The 25,636-nt window shown below is 37.1% G+C and overlaps 1 protein-coding gene across 1 annotated transcript in view; it reads left to right on the top strand.

Annotated features, from left to right (window-relative positions):
• The window catches only part of LOC126272561 (uncharacterized), a 219,285-nt gene extending 203,325 nt beyond the window's left edge, over positions 1-15,960 (top strand). Inside the window, exons 17-26 of the mRNA XM_049975483.1 lie at positions 3,139-3,296; positions 8,477-8,686; positions 8,827-9,115; positions 9,653-9,810; positions 12,074-12,470; positions 12,582-13,438; positions 13,534-13,823; positions 13,921-14,231; positions 14,852-15,094; positions 15,577-15,960. Of these exons, the coding sequence (XP_049831440.1) occupies positions 3,139-3,296; positions 8,477-8,686; positions 8,827-9,115; positions 9,653-9,810; positions 12,074-12,470; positions 12,582-13,438; positions 13,534-13,823; positions 13,921-14,231; positions 14,852-15,094; positions 15,577-15,596 (2,933 nt within the window). The 3' untranslated portion in view covers positions 15,597-15,960. The remainder of the gene's footprint in view (positions 1-3,138; positions 3,297-8,476; positions 8,687-8,826; positions 9,116-9,652; positions 9,811-12,073; positions 12,471-12,581; positions 13,439-13,533; positions 13,824-13,920; positions 14,232-14,851; positions 15,095-15,576) is intronic.
• Positions 15,961-25,636: the final 9,676 nt, after the last annotated feature.

The raw sequence follows: 25,636 nt of genomic DNA, 5'->3' as shown, positions 1-25,636 counted from the left end.
ACTTTTGTGATAGGAGACATAAATGGTGCAATTATTGAAGCAGGCTTCCTTCACTGTTTGTCCACAGTGCTGAACTTACCAAACTGCTGTTTAAGCAAATTTCCATACTCTACATGCTTTTCTTTGACATGGGTCCATGAAGTGCTGCAGACACATATCATGTGAAGCTTTCCGGGCTGTCCACAACTTCTGTGCTTGTTCCATGTGACTCATCACTGCACTCGTAACAAAGTAGAATGCACACATCTGCATTTCATGAGAAGAACATGGAACAGAATACAGCTGGTGTTAAGGAAACTTCAATGTGGAGAAAAACTTGTCAGGTACTCCACACAAGCATCTGTGAAATCAAAGTGAAGCATACCAAGGTGCATGTGATCACAGAGGATTTACAAAAAGCAATACTGCCCTTAAAGCTAAAGTGGCTGCTTTGCAGGCTGAGTTGGACAATGTGTAGAAACTATTGCAGTGTTTGCACTGCCCTGCTGAGTCACATGATCGGAGTTACATGGATACCTCTATGCCAGCTACCTAGTCCATGATGGATGTAGACAGTGACACCTGTCAACAACTATTCCAAGAATTTCCTGTGCTCAAGGAGCCAGTATTGGCTAAGAGCAAATAGTGCCATTCTAAACAACATCACAATCAGACCATTCTGGGACAACTTGTGGTTACTAGACCCCAGCATTTACCACTGGATAAATTACATGCTGCTCATTTAGATTTCAACACAGTGCTTTTGAGCAGGGGACAGGGTGTCCGTCTCAAGATCTCACAGTGCATGGGCATCATCTCTCCAAAAAGTCAAGAAAAAGAATGGCTCATGGAGCTTCTAAATGACTGATCATTAATAAAAACATTGATGACAGAAGAAAGGTTCCTTGGAAAGGTGAACTACATGACCTAAAAACAGCAGTGGAAAATGCTACAAGCCAGCACACTCATTTGCAGGTGCCACTATGGTGCCATCAAATGCAAACCAAAGGGCTGAGGTACCAGTGCTGCAACAGTTCATTTCTGCAAACTAACAACCATTAACCTTCTTTTTTTAAAAATCAGTCAGCTCAGCAACAAAAGTAGAGTGCATTAATCACGAATTACTCAGAGTATACTTGACAGTCAAACATTTTGGATCTTGGCTGGAAGACAAGCATTTCAATGTTTTCATGGATCATAAGGCTCTGACTTCAGTATTTCAACAAGTGATAGAGGTCAGTTTACCTCACCACTGGAGACACACAAGTTAAACAGACATCTATCACATTGTGGGGGAAAACAATGTTGTAGCAGACTGTCTCTCCCAGAACTATGGAAGCCTTAATGCAAGTTTTCACACAGTAGCTATCCAGGCTGTCTGGTCTTCTGCCATCCTCTTCAGGTTTGCATAATTTTCTCTTCCCTTTATGTCATCTATCATCTTGTATTTCCTCCTTCCTCTCAATCTTCTCCCACAAACCAATCCTTCCAAAGGATCTGCTAGCAAGCACTCCCTTCTCAATGAATGTCCCGACCAGTTCTTTTCCCTTTCTCTTACAACCTTCAGCAGACATCTTCTCTCACCAACCCTTTCCAATACTCTCTCATTAGTCACCCTTTCCATCCAGCTTATTCTCTGCATTCTCCTCCACATCCACATCTCAAACGCTTCTAACCTTTTTTCATCGTCTCTTCTCGGCATCCATGTTTCTGCCTCATATAGTGCCACACTCAAGATAAAACATTTGCCAAGCCCTTCCCTTAGACCTTTATCTAATTTGTCACATAAGAGTTTTCTCTTTCTGTTGAATGCTTCCTTTGCTATCACAAGTCGAGTTTTCACCTCCTGGTGACATTTCAAGTCTTCAGTTATTGTGCTTCCAAGATATTTAAATGCACTTACTTGGCTAATGGTAGATTGTTCTATTTTAATATTGGACAGTCTGTGTCTTGCACTGATGACCATACTCTTTGTTTTTGCTGTGTTTATTTGCATCCCATATTCCACACAAACTTCATTCAGATCTTTCAGCATGTTATTCACTGTCCACTCACTTTCTGCTACTAATACCATGTCATCAGCAAATCTTATGCATTCTATTCTTGTTCCACCAATACATATTCCTCTTTTCCCATCCAAGCCTTTCACAATAATCTCTTCAAGGTGTGCATTAAACAACTGTGGGGAAAGGTAACAACCTTGTCTAACACCTAGTCCAATGCTGCTTCCTTCTGACATTTCATTTCCAATCCTTATACTTACTTTCTGGTGTAAATATAGATTCTGTATCAGTTACCTCTTTTTCCGATCTACTCCTTTCCTTTTCAAAATATCCATCAGCTTGTTCCACTGAACTCTGTCAAAAGCCTTTTCTAAATCTATAAAAACAGCGAAGATTTCTCTACCTTTTTCCATATATCTGTCCTCTTTGGTATTTCGTTCCATTACTGCATAATTTATTTGTAAATTACTGAAGAGTACATATGGCAATGACCTTGCCGCAGTGGATACACCGGTTCCTGTGAGATCACCGAAGTTGAGTGCTATTGGGCATGGTCGGCACTTGGATGGGTGACCATGCCTCGTGATGCCTTTTTTTTCTCTCTAAATTACAAATGTACTGATGTAAACAAAATGAACACTTAACATTTCTTCAAAAAATCAGCTGGTAGTCAAGTTGCATTGAGATCTACCACAATTCTGAACACTAATACAGTGATTACAAACACAAGCGGCTCAGCATTTCACTGAGGCAGAACCTGTGTGTCAGATTCATTCAATGAACCACTAGTTAGATCCATGCAGTACTTAATATTTATTAGTATTTTGCACTACATTCAGTATCACATTAACTTTCTTAGATGTGCATATTTCTATTGCAACTTAATTCACAATCGGTATTCAAACATACTAGATAGAATTCAGATCTAGGTACTTTGCTGACTGGGCTCCTTCCAGTGTTACCCTATTAGATATGCTCCATTAGAAGCAGAATTATCATATTAGAGAGTGGTTTTCTGAATTTCTGTGTGTTCTCCCTATAGCTTTGACTAAGTGTAGTCCATTGCAGCATCCCACCTTCTGACATACTACTTTCTTCACTTTCAGCAGCTGTTGAACCTGACACCAGTTGAACCATTTTTAATTTTTCATTGCAGAAACAATACTCTCCGGACAGCACTGCTCAGCAATGCAGGATATTGACAGAGTGCGACATCGTCTATTTGAAGTTGCTCCACATATGGCTTTTGTTGGAGCTGGGCTAAATACAGTAGCATTTTCAAAGATGGGTGAAAATACACATGCTGAAACTGAGGTAAAATGCAAATTCAAGATTTGAGTAAGATACTTCACAAACAAACAACTAATGGAAATTCCATTATAAATGGTAACCAATGGTAACCATGCATATTACATTACACTTAGATGACATCTTTTCATTTTTGATTTGCTAACTAGGAGATATTTTCAGTTTCACTTTTATAATTTATAAGTTGATTCTGTATGTGAAATTACTTTTTATTTGGTGAATCAAATACAAATTACCGAAATAAATATGCCCAAATGGTGCTTCATGAGATATCAGTTATCAGTTGAAAATGTATCTACTCTCACAACAAATAACTCTTGTTGTTGTTGTTGTTGTTGTTGTTGTTGTTGTGGTGGTGGTGGTCTTCAGTCCAGAGACTGGTTTGATGCAGCTCTCCATGCTGCTCTGTCCTGTGCAAGCTGCTTCATCTCCCAGCACCTACTACAGCCTACATCCTTCTGAATCTGTTTAGTGTATTCATCTCTTGGTCTCCCTCTATGATTTTTACCCTCCATGCTGCTCTCCAATACTAAATTAGTGATCCCCCGATGCCTCAGAACATGTCCTATGAACTGATCCCTTCTTCTAGTCAAGTTGTGCAACAAATTTTTCTTCTACCCAATTCTATTCAATACCTCCTCATTAGAAATGTGGTCTACCCATCTAATCTTCAGCATTCTTCTGTAGCACCACATTTAGAAAGCTTCTATTGTCTTCTTGTCTAAACTATTTATTGTCCATGTTTCACTTCCATACATGACTACAATCCACACAAATACTTTCAGAAGCAACTTCCTGACATTTAAATCTATACTCGATATTAACAAATTTCTCTTCTTCTCTCTCTCTCTACTTCGACCATCATCAGATATTTTGCTCCCCAAATAGCAAAACTCATTTACTACTTTAAGTGTCTCATTTCCTAATCTAATTCCCTCAGTATCACTTGATTTAATTCGACTACATTCCTTTATCCTTGTTTTGCTTTTGTTGATGTACACCTTATATCCTCATTTCAAGATAAATCATTTACACTGATATTGTGTGTTTCCAACTGATAGTATAGCCTTATATTCAGCTGGATCAAACAACAGAAAATCCAGGATGGACTGAATTCCACCAGTGCACACACAGTCTTTTTACTTTTTTCTTCACGCCTTTTCCACTACCCCTTCCCCCTCTCCACCTCATCCCTTTACCATTCCACAAGCAGCACTTACTGTCCCCCACCCTTACCCTGCTACCCCTCCCCCTCCCTGCACCAGCCTTCTCCTTAGCTCCACCACCTGGTCACCTGGTTGCTTCTCCCATCATGCGCTGCTGCTCTCGGTCTCGCCTCAGCAGCCAGAGAGTGAGAGAGAGAGAGAGAGAGTGTGGTGTGGGGGGGGGGGGGGGGCATTTGTGCACTCACACTTTGTTGGAGTCTTTTTGTTGTACCTATCTATGATTCAGCATCTCTTCTATATGGTATCAACTAACCTTTTCATTGTATTTAGCTGGAGAAAATTCACTGAAAATCACAGCAACCTAGGCAGAATAATCAGTATTTTCTGCAGCAACTGAGAAAGGATGCTACTTAGCCACTTTGGGAATTTCCAACCTTCTATTGTATTTTACTGGTACTATTAATAATATTACCAACCATTCTAGAATGTGGAAAGTAAACAATTTATCATGGATGCCATGCCTAAAATCATAAATGAGCTACAAACTAATTAAACTGTGTGGTTTTATTGTGACAATAGTATACCATCCAGCTGCTCTGTAAGGAAAATTACAGCCAATAAAGGGCAATTTTATGTTACTGTAATGTTTTAAGAAATGTTCCCTACATCCCACGACATAATATTTGACATGGCTCTATGTTTGTTATGAAATATTGGTACAGGATGGTTTTCTCTATCCTGAAAAAATTTATTGCACTGTAACAGTGTATGCAAGTAATATTACTTGTGCTGCTTTAAACAGATACAACCTTATTCTTTACTGTATGTTATTTATTTATTTATTAAGCCATCCATTGATATTGTACAGATGTTGCCAGTAGCTCAAAAAATGGCTCTGAGCACTATGGGACTCAACTGCTGTGGGTATCAGTCCCCTAGAACTTAGAACTAATTAAACCTAACTAACCTAAGGACATCACACACATCCATGTCCGAGGCAGGATTCGAACCTGCGACCGTAGCAGCAGCGCGGCTCCGGACTGGAGCGCCTAGAACCGCACGACCACCGCGGCCGGCGCCAGTAGCTGTACAATACTATTAAATAGTTGTTAACATATTTATATACATTTACAATTACACATAAATAGACCTCTTAATTTCTATGTAATATACATAGGTGATTCATTACGTTTCATAAATTTTTATTAAGATACTAATTTCTGGTATAATAACAGTGTTCCTGCAAGTACCATTTAACAGTTTTTCTGAAAGAATCCGTGTTATTTATTTCTTTGATTTATTGTGACAATTTATTAACCAGTCTTAAACCATGATACCATACATTGTTTTTGGTCTTTTGCTTATTTTTCTTGTCTAGATGAAGACAATGGCTTGTTATTGTTACACAGTTACAAACAGCACTGTTTCTGCTACGATTTTTCATATTTTTCTTGGTGTACTTAGTGGTCTGTAATATGAACTCACAAAGAACAATCACAAAATATAACATTTTAAATAATTCTTGCAGTGAGCCCACTGACTGCATTTTGTTATGATTCTCACGGCTTTCTTTTGAATCTTGAAAAATGTTTATAAATTCTGAACATTATTTCGTCACAAAATTATCCTGTAGCTCAGGACTGAATGCACATAGCTAAAGTATACAGTTGCAGACAGGCGCAATTAAGAGACACTCACAAAAAGCTTTCATCCACAGTCTTCATCAGTAAAACACACACACACACACACACACACACACACACACACACACACACACACACACACACACTATAGGGGGTGAGATGAACACTGACTGGTTGAGTGTGCAGGGACTAGACTGAGAACAGGTGCAGCATCAGGAGGTTGTGGAGCATGGAGGGGGAAAAAAGGAGCAAAAAAGAAGGGGGCAAAGAAAGAGAGGTGGATGCATTGGCAGAGGGCTAGAAATAAACAGGCTGGAAGATGAGAATGATGAGGAGATGACAGGACAGAGGGGGTGGAAATTGTTGGGTGTAGGGTGTGGGGACAGTATGTTATCGTAGGTTGAGGCTGGGATAATTACTGGAGCGGAGAATGTGTTGTAAGGATAACTCCCATATGCACAGTTCAGAAAAGCTGGTTGTGGAGGTAAGAATCCAGGTGGCTCAGATAGTGTAGCAGCCATTGAAATCAATTGTGTTATGTTCAGCTGCATGTTGTGCCACAGGGTGGTTACTTTGCACTTGGCCTCCGTTTGGAGGTGGCTATTCATCCTGGTGGACAGCTGGTTAGTAGTCATTTTATATTAGTCCACCAGGATGAACATCCACCACCAAACTGTGACCAAGAGCAAAGTATGAAACTTCCTGGCAGATTAAAAATTGTGTGCCAGACCAAAACTCGAACTAGGGGCCTTTGCCTCTTGCAGGCAAGTGCTCTCTGCCTTTCGCAGGCAAGTGCTCTCTGGTAGATCATGAAAGGCAAAGATCCCAAGTCTTGGTCCGGCACACAGTTTTAATCTGCCAGGAAGTTCCATATCAGCACACACTCCGCTGCAAAGTGAAAATCTCATTCTAAGAGCAAAGTAGATCACCCCATGACACAACATGCAGCTGAACATAATACACTTGATTTCAATGGCTCCTTCACTAGCTGAGTCATCTGGATCCTTCCCTCCCCCACCAGTTTTTGTGAACTGTGTGGATGGGAATTATCCTTACAACACATTCTGCACTCCCATAATTATCCCAGCCTCAACCTACAGTAACATACTGTCCCCACATCCTCCACCCAGCAGTTTCCACACCCTCTGCCCTATCCCCTCCTCCAGAATCTCATCTCCCACCCTGTTTTTTTGCAGTCCTCTTCCAATGCATCTGCCCATCTTTCCCCCACTCCTCTCCTTTCTTGCTCCTATTTTTCCCCACCTTCCTGCTCCACAACCTCTTGATGCTGCATCTGTTAGCAGTCTAGTCCCTGCACACTCTGTCAAGTGTTCATCTTTCTTCCTACCCATACATTACTATTCCTTCCTCTTCACATGCCTCCTCCAAACTACTGTTTCCATGTGATGTTGCATTCTGGCCCGAGATGTTGGAGTTGGTGGTCGTGTGTGCATGAGGTGTGCTTTTGTGTGTGTGTGTGTGTGTGTGTGTGTGTGTGTGTGTGTGTGTGTGTGTGTGTTTTACTGACGAAAACTGTGACCAAAAGCTTTACATTGAGTGTCTTTTAATGTGCCTGTCTGCAACTTGATGTGTCTTCTTTATGGTAAGTAGTAATCTGTCTTTTCCTACATTGCTGAATTCCTATCTGGAGTTTCCATTGTTTTATTTACAACATACAGTTATTAGACATCTCGTAGATATATTTTTTGACAATGTGACCAATGAGCATTCATAAGAATTTTTTGTTGGGTACAACATCTATGGAAGTGTAGTGTTGTTTTAAATTTGAAGAATTGTATTTCCTGTTTACTCTAAGGCACATACTGTTTGCTTTCTTATTTTGAGGATTACTTTTGTCCTTGATGGATGTATGTAAATATCTGCCAGTACTTCAGTTGCATTTTCCATTAGTGCAGGCATATTATCTGTGATCAGTATATTACAATCAGCAGCAAACAGTACTTTCTTTTAATGTCTGATATTTTACGGAAAATCAGTAATGTATATTAAAAACATCTTGGACCCAGTATACTTTCTTGATGGGCACCAATACTAACATATTGCAGACCTGATAGGTGTTTTTCTGTGAACTTGTGCCTACTGCAGATATGTGAGATGTCTAGCCACTGTATGCTGTTTTCTAAATATCAACAAGTCTATTTATTAGCTACTCCCTTTGCACCTAGAACCTCTAATGTGTGCAACAGATAAAGGTGGTCATACAGTATTGCCTGAAGAAACTAAGTTTGGAGTGCACAGCTTTCACTTATCTTCCCATCATAGGCCCATAAAATTATTTACCACTTTCAAGATACTTTATGAACAGTCTAAATTAATGGAACTTGTAGCTTGAATAACATAAACTATAATTTTCTAGGTTTTAAGCTTTCAGCGAAATAATAATGGACACTACATCTTGGTACCAGTTGGCCGCATTGATGCCAAAGGAAATGTGAAAGTTAATGAAACAAGTATAAAGATATATTCCATGAAAAGACGTGATGAAGTCAGTGTATACAAAATACAAAGTCCTTGTGAAATAGTGCATGATGGAATTAACACTGTTTATAAACCCATTCTCAAAAAGGTAGGTGCAAATGTTTCTCTTTCATTCACTGAATATACTTATGAGACTGATAGGATTTATTCAATTTACTTTGCTTCCATTTAGCTAATTTGTATTAGAAGAAAATGCTGCAGCTGTTAAACCTTAATTTGGTTTTCAAGGTTCCGGCAAATAAAAACCTATCTATCTTAGGAATCATCCCTCTACATGAGAAAGGAGAAGGCCAGTTTAACTGTGGGAAGCTCCAGTTAAATGCAGCACTTCATGCAGGTGCTATATTGTACAAACTGGAACAAATCAACAACAATGCATCACTTCTTCCTGGAAATGTTTTGGGAGTGACTATAGTTGATAGCTGCTTCCAGCCTTCATATGTCTATGGAACAGCTTTTAATACTGTGACTAAATCAGTTGGTGATTTTTGGACAGACAACAAACTTGGCACTGCATGTAAGTACACCTGAATTATGAAGGGGCATTCACTTGCCAGTCACCAAAATGGGAACAAATGAAACGTGGCCAACAGACATAGTACATTGAAATTATGGTGCCTTTCTCTTCATGCCTTTAATTATCTTTCATTTTCATTTGGCATCTATGTCACTTTTAGCTCTTGTCTCAGACATCTTGACTGTCTGCAGCTAATTTTTTACACTCTCTTTTTTGTGTTTCTGTCTCTTCTCATCTAGGCAACTGTTTCTGACAACTGAGTAGTTCTGCCTCCTTCCTGCATTCTCTTTTTCTCTCTCCCAATGAAAAATTTGGTTAAAGATTTGATGAATGTTACAATTCGTGTGTTTGTTAGCCATGACAATATAACGCCCGTTTTTAGTAACTGGAAAGTGGGAACTCTAATACAGTGAAAAAGCTGTTAATATTTACTTTTGACTTTCAGTCTGCATTAAATCTGTTATACAAATGATGATATAAATTATTACATATATCAATGTAGAGTATACTCATGAAAATCAACCAACTGTTTACCAGCCAATAGAGGATCAGACATCATTGCAGCTATTACAAATGATGTCCAGTCTTCTGAAAACATACAATCTCTTTTGAAATCAAATGGGATTACTCACATTACTGTCCCCATGGACAAGTATACTTTGGAGGGCATAGACCTCCACAATGCAAAGTTCTGGGTAAGTCATTTAGAGTTATTTAAATACAATATTTTATAACAAGTATATCAATTGTAAAAACCTTTACATTGAATCAATATATATAAGTGTCCCTCTGCATGGTAGGAAACCTAACAATGTGTAACAAGTTAATGACTATAGTGGTTTAGTCAATTCTCTTCCTCTATTGTATAAATCACCTACAGTCAAGTCAGTGTAAGAAGATCCATGACAGCTAACAGCTCTGTTTCCAGCTTTCAGCAGCAAAGTACAAATGGCTGCAGGTGAAAACAGCAGTGATCCATAGAGCTATGACAACACTAAGGTGTTGCTTCAGAGATGTTTACAAAATTTCATTTTATTGATTAAGGTAGGTGCACAAAGCTATCGGGCCTGCGCACTGCATCTGTTAAGGATCTTCTTATGCAGACTCAACTATAGAGCTGAAACTGAGTCACGAACAAATATTTCTATCACAGAAAACACAAGTAACCTTCTTACAGAAAAAAACGAAAATCAACCAAATTAGGTGTAAATAAAGCTACAGCCCAATTAAATGGAGATTTGAGGGAAGTAAGTTATTGATAAACACCAAAAATAACATTCCTATACTTCTTCTAAAAAGGTGATGCAAGGAAACCAATGTGACAACAAACTCCAGCATCTAGCTTCAGAATAACTTCAAATGGCATAAACATATAAGCAAAATAAATGCAACAGTAAATAAAAACATGTTGCAGTCTAAATTTACTTTCTGTTAAAACAAGTTTTCACCCTGCCAGAATTGCCTACTTTGCTCAACTCCATGCCATCTTTCAGTAGGAAATTATGTTCTTGGATAATATGCCATGTAATTATATCATCTCAACTGACCTATCCAGATAACAGTGCATGTTCAAGCTCTTCTTCTGGGATGGAGAGATGGACTGATACTGGAACGAATCCACCCAGCAGATTAAGCACAGGGGTCTGTGTGCTGGCCTGCCTGGATGTGGTTTTTAGGTGATTTTCCACATCTCACTTGCTGAATATCAGGCTGGTTCCACCTCAGTTACATGATGCACAAACATTTAGAAAACTTTCATTCAGAGGAAAGGCATCCAGCAATCCCTTAAATGAACCATACCAAATCTGTTCATAACCATGCCCATCCGGTGAATGCAGGACAAAGGCACAAGAAAAAGAATAAGGACAAGTTGAATCATCTCAACTACAATTCAATGACTGTTGTATGTTAGTTGTTTGACAAACATATGATTTCAAGAAAATTTGTCTGTGGCCTTCAGATCCCATGACATGTCAGCATGCAATTTCATCTTGCAGTGGGATGGAGGGGGGGGGGGTCGCCTTAAAAGCAAAGTTTATTATAATCAACCTGCTACAATAGAAAAATTGAAAGCTAAAATCTAAGAAGCAGTTGCTGAAATTTCTATTGAAATGTTACTTTGAACCATGAACAATTTATCTAAGTGACCGTAAGAACATTTGCACAAAACTGGAGCTCATGTGCAACAAGCAATCTTCAAGAAATAAATTTACTTTGTGAATTAAATTAATTTGCTTCTTGTATTCTTAAATTCTAAATGTTTTTTATTATAAGGCATGTCCAGAAAGTAAGTACCATTTTGTAAAAAACTCCTTAAAATATTTGTTTCAAATCTAAGGTTGTTTCTACAAGAAAGAGCATTTCCTAAACCATTTTTCTCCATAGTTGCCACCATTGTGCAGACATTGACATAGTGGGAAAACAATTTTTCTCTGCCCTATTCATACGAAGATGTTTCCAGTGAAGACAGCCAATGCTAAACACCATTTTTTGCATTACCATCGCTGTCAAAGTGCCTTCCTCCAAAATTACACATCAAGTTCAAGTGGTAGTCAGAAGGAGTGAGATCTTATTTGTTTAGAATTGCCCTTTTCTTGCACCTTCTGACTACCACTTGTTCTTGAACTTGAAGCTTGATTTTGGAGGAAGGCACTTTGACAGCAATGAAAATGCAAAGTGGCAACTATGTAGAAAAATAGTTAAAGAAATGATCTTCCGTGTAAAAATAAATTTTGGTTTGAAAAAAATACTGTTTTTTCCCAAAACAGTACTTACTTACTGGACACTCCTTCTATTAAATGACAAATAAATTTATATAAAAACCTTTTTATAACAATATTTAATTTTTTCAGTTTCTCATTTCTCTGAATCTGCCTGCATGTAGGTGTGATTAATGATTACATAACAGTACAAGGTGTAATATTAGTTCTAAAAGTTGTTTCTGTTGTGCACCTACAGGAAGAAGTTTTGCAGCACAAAGATGCAGCCGAAGCTATGCTTTCTGCAGCCATGGCTATGCGTTCTCATTCTGTTGTCATTGTTAGAGAGGCTGAAGAATGGGCAGAGACTGCATCAGAACACATTCAGAACCATGACTGGATAAAAGAGGGCATCCTGTGTCTTTCAGGAGTATATTCACTTTACAATAGAAACACAGAGGGCTTAGTTGGTGCAATAAGCTCCTCAAATATGATGGTAACAGAAGAAATAACAAAAAAACTGAGACCAGGAACAACAATAATATTGTTGTTGCAAGACCCGAGAGAGGTCCAGTCATTCTTAAATGTATGCCACACAATTGATGGACTGATATTTATGACAGTTATACAGAATAATCAGAAACAAATACAAGCAGGTGGTTAAAAGAACTACTACTATGTAAATAATTAATACTATATATTTTCTACATTGTTTCAAAATACTATGTTATTCATTTGATACTCATTGAAACTTTCTTTAACTGCAGGTTTCCACAACATTGTTACACTTAAACCTCTACTTCACCAAACTGTAGAGGAAAGTGAGATTCAGAATTTCAAGGAGTGGCTAAAAGAAAGATTTATTGCATATGGCCCAAATGCAATGTATTCAATGCCCAAACCATGGGTAGATGAGCTTAAAGAATCATATGGATCTCTCATCATAGGAGATCAGCTGAACATCTCTTCTCCCAGCATATGGGATACAATGGAAAGTGTATCAATTATTGCAACTGCAATGAATAATGTACTGGAAAACCACTGCCGTAACATCTCTGGCACAGTATCTTTGGAGAAATGTGGGATTGAATACAATGATATTTTTAGATTATTAGAAGAAGAAGTTATAAGTGTCATTCACAACAACTGTGAACTCAGAGGTTTCAGTCTATGGAATGGCCATCACTACATTGGAACATGGAACAATAATTCTGGTTTTAAATTAATCAGCCCTGTAAATTTTTCTACTTTGTTATCAGATTGTACATCTGTTCAATGCTCAGTATGCATGGAAGAGACAGAATTGGAAAAGTCTTTCCATGAACAGCCTACAGTTTACCATAATTTTCAATACACATGGCCAATAGCCATAGGAGGTATGACACTACTGGGCATTATAGCAACAGTTTTGATTTCATTGTATTTTCTTGGATTCTCATCTCCATTCAGTGCTACTGTGGCATGTCGTACATCAGCCTTAGATTACTTTATGCTTTTGGGTATACTGCTGCTGTTTACATCTAACTTTACATTCATACTTTCCCCCACATCAGCTGTTTGTGGATTAAGAAGGATTTTCCCAGGATTTTCCTACACAATAATTTTCTCTGCGATGCTCCTCAAGGTACAGTACACCATGTTCAAGTAATTTACTACAGTTTCAGATGTGAATTCTCATATTTATAGCTTATAAATTTATAATTGTGTATTGTGTAACAGGCATCATCAATATGGAGAGAAAACACTAGGAAGAAGTTCACAGAAGACTGGCTCTTCTGTTCATCAGGACTTATAATTATGGCAGTTATTTTAACAGTAATACAGGTTATACTGTCTGGAGTCTGGTTGCTGCTTATTCCACCTCAACCATATCTGACTACAGAGACAGGCATCAACTTTTGGAAATGTTATCCAAGTGGCAACTTTCATGCACACCTGTTAATATCATTGATATACGTTATACTACTCCTCATAATGGCAGCTGTTGTGTCCTTAATTAGTTGCTTCAGGTAATGGATAATTAATTGTTCTGCTATCTACATATTTGTTACTAAAAACTTAAAAATGAAAAACTAACACAATAATATGTTATCTCTTTGTTGCCAGTTTCAGAAAAGAAAGCTGCAGTGAAGACGAAAGATCTACGGAAGCAAGAGGCATACTAGCAGCTTCAATTTTAACAGCTGCTGTATTTACCTTCTGGGGCATAAGTACAATAACAGCAGTATCTCCACAAAATTCTGATCTTGCAACAGCAACTGCTCATTTGGTTTCAGCTTATCTCCTGCTTCTAAGCCTTGAATTATCTAAATTTTTACCTTATATGCATGATGACTCTATATCATCAGGACCTTCAAACATCCGGACTGTTTATGATATTTCAGATTTTCATCCCACTTCTATAAAAGGTCTGCCAGGTGAGCCCTTACCAACAAAACCGCATATGCCTATTATATGACTACTTTACAAATATGTTACATTGTGAAACAGTCAAAGTGTTCACAGTAAAGTTATATTAGTTCTCCCACCTTAAATGTACCATTCTTCTTAAGCTGCTGGTGAGAAAAACTTCTCATGGTACGTGGCTGTAAAAACATGTAGTTGTGTTTTCATTTCTACTATGGCATAAGTGGCATCAAGAGGAAATGACAGTAACAAAACTGATATCTATCACTGTCAGAGTTTACTTGTAAAAACAGTGCTTGATTGACACAGTTGTCAAACTTAAGTGTTTCGGCTAACCAAATCTGAAATTCTTTTTTTAATTTGACACATGCCCTATGACACATGAACAGCTGTGATGTGTGTAATAGTTCCTACAAAAAAGTAAAAATAAAAAGAGAAAGGTCCAACAATGAAGCTGTGGCTGCCATCTGAGGACTACATGTCAACTCACTAGTGGGAGAAGCACATTGAAGTAGCAAATCGATTACTTCCTTGCTGCCCCTATAGTTGCCACTTTCACTACTATACCAGTAAATTAAATTAATTTTGATATTTTTTGAAACAGCTGTAATTGTTTTTTTCTACCTTGCAGGCTACTGTTCTGCTACTCCAACTGTTCAGTTAGATTCTACACAACAAGATGATGATATACTGGATGACCCTTCACAGATTATACCCAGTTCACTATATTCACTTGATATGTTCAGCACAACAGAGAACAGACAATTGGAAGATGATGATGAAGAACAAGGTGAACACTGTGAACCAGGAACAAATGAATTTATGCCACCAGCCAGTGCCATTCGAGGAGTTGAAGACAGGCTGTCTATCCAAGGTTAATTCTAAATTAGTACTATATGCATCATTCACCAGTTTTGCAACAAACCTATGCACATTCTGATAGTTGCTGAATAATTGACCATTTTATTGACAGTTGCTGGAAACTGCCAATAGGGATTGAGAAAAGTGCATGCTTTTGTTTCAAAATGTTTTTTTGTTTCTCTGAACAGTTCAAAACACACACACACACAAGCTACAGATCAAAAATGAAAGTGTTCATTCGTTATGTATGTTTTCCATGGCCTGCCATAGGGGTTGACTTATTGATGATTCATCATACTTTCCATTCCCACCTCCCCTACTTAGCTTCAAAATAATTATGATCTAGTCTAAGGCATTTTCAGTTATGTGAACTCCTCATAGTGCTGACACATGTTATTTCATAGAAAGTTATTTTGTTGTCTAAAAATAAACAAATTTATTTTGTAAGTTACTCAATTCATACACTCACAGTTTGTTTCATTCCTCTTTTTGCAGAAACATTGTCCTACATGTGATTAATACTATCTGAAAGCAGCTAACAACAAAGAGAAAGCAATGTTTTTGAAATATTGGCAAGATCCATAAAAAATGATATGGTTCATCTGCAGTCTTCTATGAATGACAACTAAAGTCATAAGATCAAAAACCAGAAACAAAACTGTTAGTTTGTTATAAACAAAGAGTCAAAGTGATTCTGTTGTCATTTCCTTGTAGGAGGATGTATATGGCTATAGTGACCTGCATTCCACAAATATACAAAATAGAATAAAAATTCACAATCAGCTTTTATAGTACAACAGTTCAGAAATGAACAGAGACAGAAGTTGTAATATACAGTGGAAGTAATGTATAAAAGTGTAAATAAATTATTTTATATAATTGCTGTGATTTCTGCAATCTTCCACAAAGAAAGTTTCTGTGTTGACAACATATTCTTGATTAGAAGTTCTGCAATTGGTTTTGAAATTTTAATTTATCCTTTATTTAACTGCCTCAGTGAATAAAATTAATAAGTAAATGCAAAACTGATAATAAAGGATAAATTAAAAAGAATATTTCCATTTTAAGTAAATTCTAGGAATTCTCCTGTCTGAAGTTGACTACCTAACATTTTAAGTAATGCTTCATTTTACGCTAATAATGTATAAACCTCAGTGAAGTACCATTGATACTCCAACCCTATCAGATGTTGGATAGAGGAGCAACAAAGACGATGTGTGTATAAACCTCATGAAAATACATGAAGATTGTACATACTATAGAAATGTTCTCAATGTGTCACATATCGTACAAATTTCCATTCACATTTGTTAGATTCATACTGGATGTACATGTATAAAATAATCAAGTTCCATATTTTTCAAGGAATAGCACAAAACTTTTAATGTTTAACTTCTGCACATTAGAGGCCAAGCTCGATGCATCATAATAGTACATTCTGCCAATTTAAGTAAACATGGAAGTATCATGCAGATGAAAGGTGAAACAGTGCCAGATATAAAGATAAACATTCCAAATACAGCATATAAGTAATTACGTACTGAATTTGGAGTAATGTAAGGGTTATCATGAGAAATTTAATTCTTTTAGAACAAACATAAACACTCATCAGTTAATTGTTTTGAGTATGTACTGCTAACCTATTGGAAATATAGACACCTTCTTCAACAAGTTAACTGCAGGCCTGGAAAGACTTATAGCTGCCTAAACTAACATAATAATATGTGAGAACAAGAATACTAACACAGGTGTTGAGAGTGAATTTAGTAATGGATACCTAAATATTTTGAACACTTTTGGTATGGTAAAAATTGTATCAAAAAGTTCAGCATCACTCTCAGACCATGTACTAAGAGATATTGACATGAATAACTCCAAAGTATTTATAAAAGATTTTGGTATCACTGATCATTATTGTTAGATAATGAAGCTAATGACAGGATGGTAAAACCACAGGTCAAGAAAAGGAACTTCTTGGAATGTAAACTATGTACTTTTTCTACTGCACTGGTAAATCAAACTTGGGATGAAATGTATATGGAAAACTATGTAGTTCTCTGAATTCTGCATCTTGTTTACATTAATTTTTGAGGATACATTTAAAAAAGTACCAATTCAACAGTAGTAACTAAAAAAAACTCGCTTCAGATGATGAATGAAAGAAGATAGTGATATGCATATATGAAGATGCTGATAGTATCACATACACAAGGTATAAAAGGGCAGTGCATTGGCAGAACTGTCATCTGTACTCAAGTGATTCACATGAAAAGGCATCCGACGTGATTATGACTGGACAGTGGGAATTAACACACTTTGAAAGCAGAATGATAGTTGGAGCTAGACACATGGGACTTTCCATTTCCAAAATTGTTGAGGAAATCAATAATCTGAGATCCATACTCTCAAGAGTGTGCCAAAAATATCAGATTTCAGGCACAACCTTTCACTGTGGACAACGCAGTAGCCAATGGCCTTCACTCATTGACCAACAGCAGCATTTGCATAGAGTTATCAGTGCTAACAGTCAAGCAACATTGTGTGAAATAACTGCATAAATCAGGGGTGACATATGATGAATGTATCCATCAGGACAATGCAGTGAACTTCAGCATTAATGGGCTATGGCAGCAGATGACAGATGTGAGTGCCTTTGCTAACAGTATACAGTGCCTCTTCTGGGCTTGTGAACATAGCAGTTGGGACCTAGATGACTGAAAAATCATTGCCTGCACAAATGAGTCCCGATTTCAGTTGTTAAGAGCTGATGTTAGGTTTAGAGTGTGACACAGATGTCACAAAACCATGGACCTAAGATGTCAACAAGGCGTTGCGCAACCTGGTGGCAGCTCCATAATGGTGTGGACTGTGTTTACATGAAATTTACTGGATCCTCACGTCCAATTGAACTGATCATTGACTGGAAATGGCTATGTTCAGCTACTTGGGCACCATTTGTACCCATTTATGGACTTTGTGTTCCAAAAAATTTCACCAGGCCACAATTGTTCATGGGTGGTTTGAAGAACATTCTGGACAACACTAATGAATAATTTGGCCACCCAGATTGCCCAATATGAATCCCAAATTGAGAGTCAGTTTGTGAACAAAATCCTGCCCCAGCAACACTTTCACAATTGTGGACAGCTCTACGGGCATCATGTTTCAATATTTCTGCAGAGAACTTCCAACATTTTGTTGAGCCCATGCCATTTCGAGTAGCTGAATGCAACACCAGGCAAAATGAGGCCTGACACAATATGAGGAGTTGTCCCATGGCTTTTGTCACTTCAGTGCCAATGGATAACTCTGGGTATTAGGAAGTTAATTTCTCATTTCTTTGAAAAAGCACTACACTAATTAATGTACAAGAGGTTACGACTTCCTGTAAAAAATCATTCAGTGGCAAAATATTATATGATGGATAAAATAAAAGTATAGTAGCATGGGATATCATAAAATATGAAACTGGAAAACACAGACACAAGTATAATAACACACAAATCAAAGATGCGTGTGGAATCAAAAGAAATACTTTTGTAAATGACTAAATCCATGATATTGCAGAGAAGTTACAAAAAAATCACCCTAAAATACATGAGGACCCACAATGACTTACATAGCAAGCACAATAGCAAGGAAATCAGGAGGAAAGTACAGAAATTAAAAAATAAGAAGTCAGTGGGCTTAGAGAAGGTCCAATCTCAGTTCTGAAGTCATGCATAGACAGCACACAAATCCCATTAACAAATATAATAAATGTTTCCTTTTTTTCATACTTTAGGAGTAAACAAGACTACAAACCAAAAAGCAGAATGGTTGAGTTGTCAACAGGCATAAACAACAAAGAGAAAAAAAAGCTAGCTTTCAGAACACAGCCTTTCTTGAGCTAGAATAAAAAAAAACACACACACGTGTGGGTGTGGTTGTGAGTTCTCTATGAAGGATCCATTTCAAAAACTAGCAGCTTTATTTCTTCTTTGTGTGTGCCTGTCAACTACTCAATGGTTCTTTTCAGTGTATGGTATCCATTACACCTAAAATATTTAAATTCTACCAGGACTTTTCTTCTACAATTCTCCTTTGGTTCCAGTATTTTTTCAGGGTACCTAAAGCATGCACACATTATGCCATTACTAAAGAAAGGGAAAAATAGAGTACAGAGAACTACAAGCCAGTTTTATGGTGTCTGCATTCTCAAAAGAAATTGAATCAGTCATGAATGGTAGACCAATGTGTTACATGGAAAAATACGACCTTTTAATAAGGGCAATTTGATTTTCAATACGTGGGAGAAGTGAAAAATCAGACATTATAGAGTTCACAGAAGAAATACTTGCAACTCTTGACAAAGATGACTGCATTGTAGGCATATTCTTAGGCTTTTAAGGCTTCCAGTACCGTTGACCAAAACATAATACTAAATAAATTGGAAGTACTAGGAGTAAGAGGAACAGCAAATGAATGGTTCCACTTATACATGGAAAATAAGGTGCAAAAGGTAGAGACTGTTCACACAGTAAAATGACTGTCAGACAAAAAACTTATGAATATATAAGGGGGACCAAAGAGTTTCAGTTTGAAGACTGTACAGTTCAGAATTGGAATGCCGATTAAGCAAAATTACTGTGAGTACTGAGGCAATCATTTCACTGATGTATCAGGTTGAAGATACCCATTTGGTAAAACACCATGTCCTGCTCCATGACAGTGTGCTGCACACCCTCACCCAACAGACTTATTGACCCTTGAAGGTCTTTTATAATGGACTGAAGGCATGAAATGATGTGGGGAGAGATCAGCACTGTAAGGTAGGTGTTCAAGTGTCTCCCACTTGAGTTTGTGTAACTTCTGCTGGCCTTCCAGACTGACTGGCATCTTTTACCAATTTGCAACCATCATGGAGCTTCACACACTATTCCACAACACTGATTTCAAACAGACATGCTGTCCCACATACATTCTTCATTCTCCAATGGATTTCTACCAGTGTTTGTCCTTCAGCAGTCAAGAAAAGAATAACAGCATGTTGATCCTGTTAGGATGCATTTGCTAATAAAGTCTCATAGTTCACTTTTATTGCACCCACAATGGAAAGACACAAATGTCACACTAAACTTTTGTATGCATGTCAGTGCATTTACAAAATCTGTTCAAAAATTTTTGGAAATTTTTCAACAACATTTTTCTACACTTACCTTTTACTTATTGTGGGTGGTCTCCTTCAAAATACTCTCCTCCACAATTATACACTGCTCCCAATGCTGTTTCCATTTCCAAAAGCAGTCATGGTACACTCCTTGCTAGATCGTGCGAAGCACTGTCTGTGAATTTTCTTTTATCTTGTCTATCACTGCAAATCTTCATTCTTTCAATGGGGTTTTCAACTTTGGAAATTAAAAAAAGTCTGCAGGGACCATGTCTGGAGAGTACAGATAATGAGGCAGCACAGTGATTATTTTTTTGAGCAATAGTCATGCATCAAAAGGGTGAATGTGTGTGCATTATTGTGATGTAAGAGCCATGAATTGTCTCACCACATTTCAGGTCATTTCCTTCTCACATTTTCTGGAAGGTGTCTCAATACATTCTCGTATGATCATCAATTAACATTTGTCCCTGTGGCATGAATTCATAATGAACTAATCCTTCAAAGTCAAAGAGAACTGTCACCACAGCTTGGACATTCGACCTGTTGTGGAGAGTCTTTCCCGACCCATTGTGAAGACTGAACTTTGGACTCAACATCATAGCTGTAGATCCACATCTCATCCCCAGTTATGATTCTCTTAAGGTACATCTCATTCTCATTTGTGTGATCCAAAATCTCTTCACAGATTGTGAGGTGAAGGTCTTTCTGGTCTTGACTAATGACCCATGGGATGAACTTGGCAGCAACACAATGCATTCCAAGATGCTGTGTCAGGATTTCATGACATGATCCAATTGAAATGTTACATTGTTCTGCAATCTCTTGGACAGTCACCCCTTGATTGACATGCACAATTTCTTTGACATTTGGACATGAGCTTTGTCAGTAGATGTTGAAGGGTGTCCTGAACAAGGATTATCTTTAACTTGAAAGGCCATTTTTTAAATCATGTGAACCATTTGTAACACTGAGTTTGACTTAAGCACTCATCAGTTTAGGCTTCATGCACCATTTGGTGCGCTCTGTAATGGTTTTCTTGAGTTTCAAGCAAAATTTAATGCAGACACACTGCTCCTCTTATCTCTGCCATCTCGAAATTTGCATACTGTTTGACACAACATTCTGCTCAATAAGCACTGAGCAATAACTAAAAGACATACAACAATAAAACTTCTGGAAGTTACACATTAAACACAGGCATGTGCAGGAATGCCAACCCCACACCATTGGTGCGATATTACGAATGTTCCACAATTTTTTGAACACACCTCTTATATCTATACCATTATCACACAATGCTGCATATATGCTGCTGAAATGCGCTGAAACGAAAATTTTGTGATTGCTTCTTGTAGATTTTCCTAAGGGTAATGTATTAGGTCCAATTCTGTTTTAATATACATCAATGGCTTTCCACTTTTTGCTGATGACAGCGACATTATAGTCTCTTATAAAACACTAGACCTCCTATTAGAGAAAGTAAATGAAACACTCGAAGATGTTTAAATATGGGGAGCACATTATAAATTAACACTAAACATAAAGAAAACAAACAGCATGCAGTTCAGCATAAAGAGGGAAAATGACTCAGTCACATTAGGCAAAGATGATAAGGCTATAGATTGTGTAACAAGCACAAAGTTTTTGGGGATCAATATTCATTGTCGATTAACATGGATTGAAACAGAAAGGTAACCGAAAAAAAATCAGCAACATGTTATGCTCCTAGGGTTATATCATCAGATAATAAAAGCCAGTGTCTTGTGTGGTCATACTATTCCTGCATAAATTCAACTCTTAATTGTGTGATTCTTGGAATTTTTTTCTGAGAGCTGAAGGCACAGTTTTTGAACTGGAGAAAAAGGCTGTAAGAATAATAACTAGAAATATTCGTCAGGTTAATTGTAAGGAATAATTTATAAAACTTCACATCCTTACTGAACTAAGCAAGTACATCTACCAATCTGTTGGACAAATGAGGAAAAACATTTCTAAACATTTCGCTAACAGTTCTAAAAAAATCATGGAACAAGAGCCAGTCTGGACCTATATTTTATAATGAAAAACAAACAAAACTCAAAACTGCATTTTCTATCAGGAAATCAAATTGTATAACAAATTGTCCAAGGGGATGAAAAAGACTACTAAAAACATCTAGATTATTTAGAGGACTAGATTTCTGGTCCAGAATGCGCAATGATGGGGTGTGTGGTCATCACTACTTGGAGTACTTGTGGAGTGCATGCGGGGCTTTTTAGGGTAGACGGTAGTTTGAGATCCTCTGAGATATGTGCTCAGCTGTCAATGACACAGAGAAAAATCAGATCAAATACAAAGTAGAGACACTTCAACTGTAAAAATTTTAACAGCAAATTGATGAAGTATTCGTAACGTAGTTCCTGAATGTACTGTGCTTCAGAAAATTTCTTGCACTCAATTTATTCTCAGAACCAAGAGCTGGCTGAAACCTTAAGTAGAAACATATATTGTAAAGACCGATTAGATACTATGTGAGGGGGAGTGTTCATTGTAGTTGACAAAAATATCGTCTCCGTTGAGGTCAAATTTGAATGTGACAGTGACATTATCTGGATTCATACAGTAGATCTAGGTGGAAATAAGTTAATTGGTGGATGTTTCTACCAGCCACCCAATTCCACTGTGGCAGTTTTAGAACCATTCAAAGACAATCTATGGTCAGTATCACGAAAATATCCAGATCATGCGATATTAGTTGGAGGTAACTTTAACCTATTGAGTATAGACTGGAACATGCATGACATCATTTAGGTAATATATATGCAGATGCTCTTGTGAAGTACTTCTGAACATGTTTTCTGAAAACTGCCTCAAATAACAGTCCACATTTAATGGAAATATTTTGTACCTTGTTGCTACAGACAGGCCTGACCTTATCGACAGTTTCAGTAGAGAAACAGGAATAAGTGATCATGATGTCATCATAGCAACAATGGTTACTGAAGTTAATAAATCCATCAACAATGTCATGAGAGTGTTTATGCTAGAAAAAGCAGATGACCAGTTGTTAGCATTCCAGTTAAACAATGATTCAATATCATTTAACTTAACTCTAGTATGATAGACATACAGGAATTATGGGCAAAATTTAAACGACTGTAAATCACACTCTGGAGATTTATTTATATATTTATTTAGATACTATTAATCCAATACAGCAAGACAGTCACATGGATGTAGGACATGTAAGATTATTATAAATTATACAAAAAGAACACATAAAAAAACCTCTTGCAATAGGAGATATAGGTATAAGACAAAATAAACATTAACAGGTATAGACAAAATTACACAACATAGATCTTACACAACATAGATCTTAATAGCTACATAAAAGACATAATAGTGTTAACAATGATTCCAACTACCTTAATGGGTAAGAGTAAATCAGATTCAATTAAAAGGAAAAATCAATTAGATTTAACACAACTGAAATATTCTTCAACCAAATAAAAGGAATTATGTATTAGATAGTGTTTGAGCTGTTGTTTAAATTTGAGAAGCTCATGGACAAGTGATTTCAGTGGTGGTGGGAGAGCACTGAACACCTTGCAGCCCATGTAATGGATTCCTTTTTGTACAATACTAAGGTTTTTTAATTCATACAGGAGGTCACTCTTCCCCGTGGTAGTGTGAGTATGCTATGAATCATTGGTTTTGTATAGTTGCCCATTTTTACCAGTGAAACATAACAGAGAGTAGATATGTTGACATGCAGTTGTTGGTATCCCTAATTTTCTCAAAAGGTTTCTACAAGAATGTCTAGGCTGCACTCTGCTCATTATCCTAATAACTCTCATTTGGAAAATGAACAGTGCATGTAATTAACTAAAATAAGCAGTTTTTGATGTGTGGAAATACGAGGGGGGATCAAATAAAATGGGATTTTTTTCCTGAACATCAACAGTTGGTAGGACTGACCCCGCGCTTCTCCTATGCTTAGACAGGACCCTTAGAAGTGAGGAGAGTGTGCTCTTAGGTAGTTCCTGCTGTTTTGTCAGTAACACTCCTGATGTCTGAGTAACAGGTGCACCCCTAATAATAATTAATTAAAAGTAACAAAACGAACTTAAAGAGACAGGTGGCAAAACAAGAGGGGGAATTAAAATTATCCCAGCTTGCTCCATCACATCACGTCCTCATTGGAGTGACTAGATAGATATTCCTAATAGCTAACTGGACAATTCAATGACCACTAGAGATGCCATAAATTGGGCTTAAAATCTACACACAAAAAATTATTACATGCAAAATCTTATCAAAAACTACAGGAAATATGTTTTCCAAATTCTAGCTTATTTCAGCTGGCCATATGAAAATCCCCATACAAAAGATTTACATACAGATCATAAAATATCTACAAGTTATACTTTTAACCAAATTTATCATCATAGGACATGTCCTTTTTGTGTCAAACAAGGATTACATTTTAAAACACATACCACTTTGTACACGACCTGTCTTACTAAACAAAATAAATCCTCATGGCTTGAAATAAAAAAAAGTTGAATTACACTGCGCATTGCAGTTCATGTTCAGACAAAATAATTTCACTTGCTCAATATTTAATAATTTTCACAATCACTTTCACTTTTTCAATGAGCTTTAACACACTTTCGCACCAAGTTGTCCACACCTTCAACAGTTCCAAGTGGCAGTTAGCAAGGAAATGCACAGTGATTAGTTCCCTTTTGAGGTGGTTCTCCTTCACCACCGTGCATGAAAAAATGACACTTCTATAGATAGATAGTTATCTCAGTATCCTGACTGCACTGAACACAAACACTACTGTTATACCAATTTAATATTAAGAACTTAGTATTCAAGATTATTTATACAGCATATTGTCTTTGGTGCTGCACTAATGAGCTGATAATTTCAGATGTTAATTATCTTCCACACATGCTGACACCTTTCATTTTCACTTCACCTTACCTTCTTACTTGACATAAATTCTTCAACCATGGTACCACTTTATTTTCTTCTATCCTCTCATGATTCTATTACTTATAGCTAACACAAGTCTATACATACACATGGATAACACTTGAGAAACCTTTCCTACCGTATTTATATACTAAAGTATTCTACTGAACAAAATTACATGAAAGTCGAAGATGGTGTTTCTGATTTACATATAATCTACAGGTAGGATAAGAGAAGAGTTTGACTGCCTCAGGAAACGTGAAAAATGAGACAGACAGCTAGGGTAAGCATTATCACCACACAATGAATCCAACACAGAATGTTGAACCCCCTACTTGCCAATTGCGCAATAATTTAGTCTCAAATATTACATCAAAGCTGAGATTTTGAATTACTGAGAAATTGTATTTCAACAGGTGTCCTACCAATTCCACAGTT

This window comes from Schistocerca gregaria, chromosome 5, assembly GCF_023897955.1.
Source record: "Schistocerca gregaria isolate iqSchGreg1 chromosome 5, iqSchGreg1.2, whole genome shotgun sequence".
NCBI classification, from domain to species: domain Eukaryota; kingdom Metazoa; phylum Arthropoda; class Insecta; order Orthoptera; family Acrididae; genus Schistocerca; species Schistocerca gregaria.
Note: the sequence above shows the minus strand (reverse complement) of the source record. Positions and strands in the feature narration are given on the sequence as shown.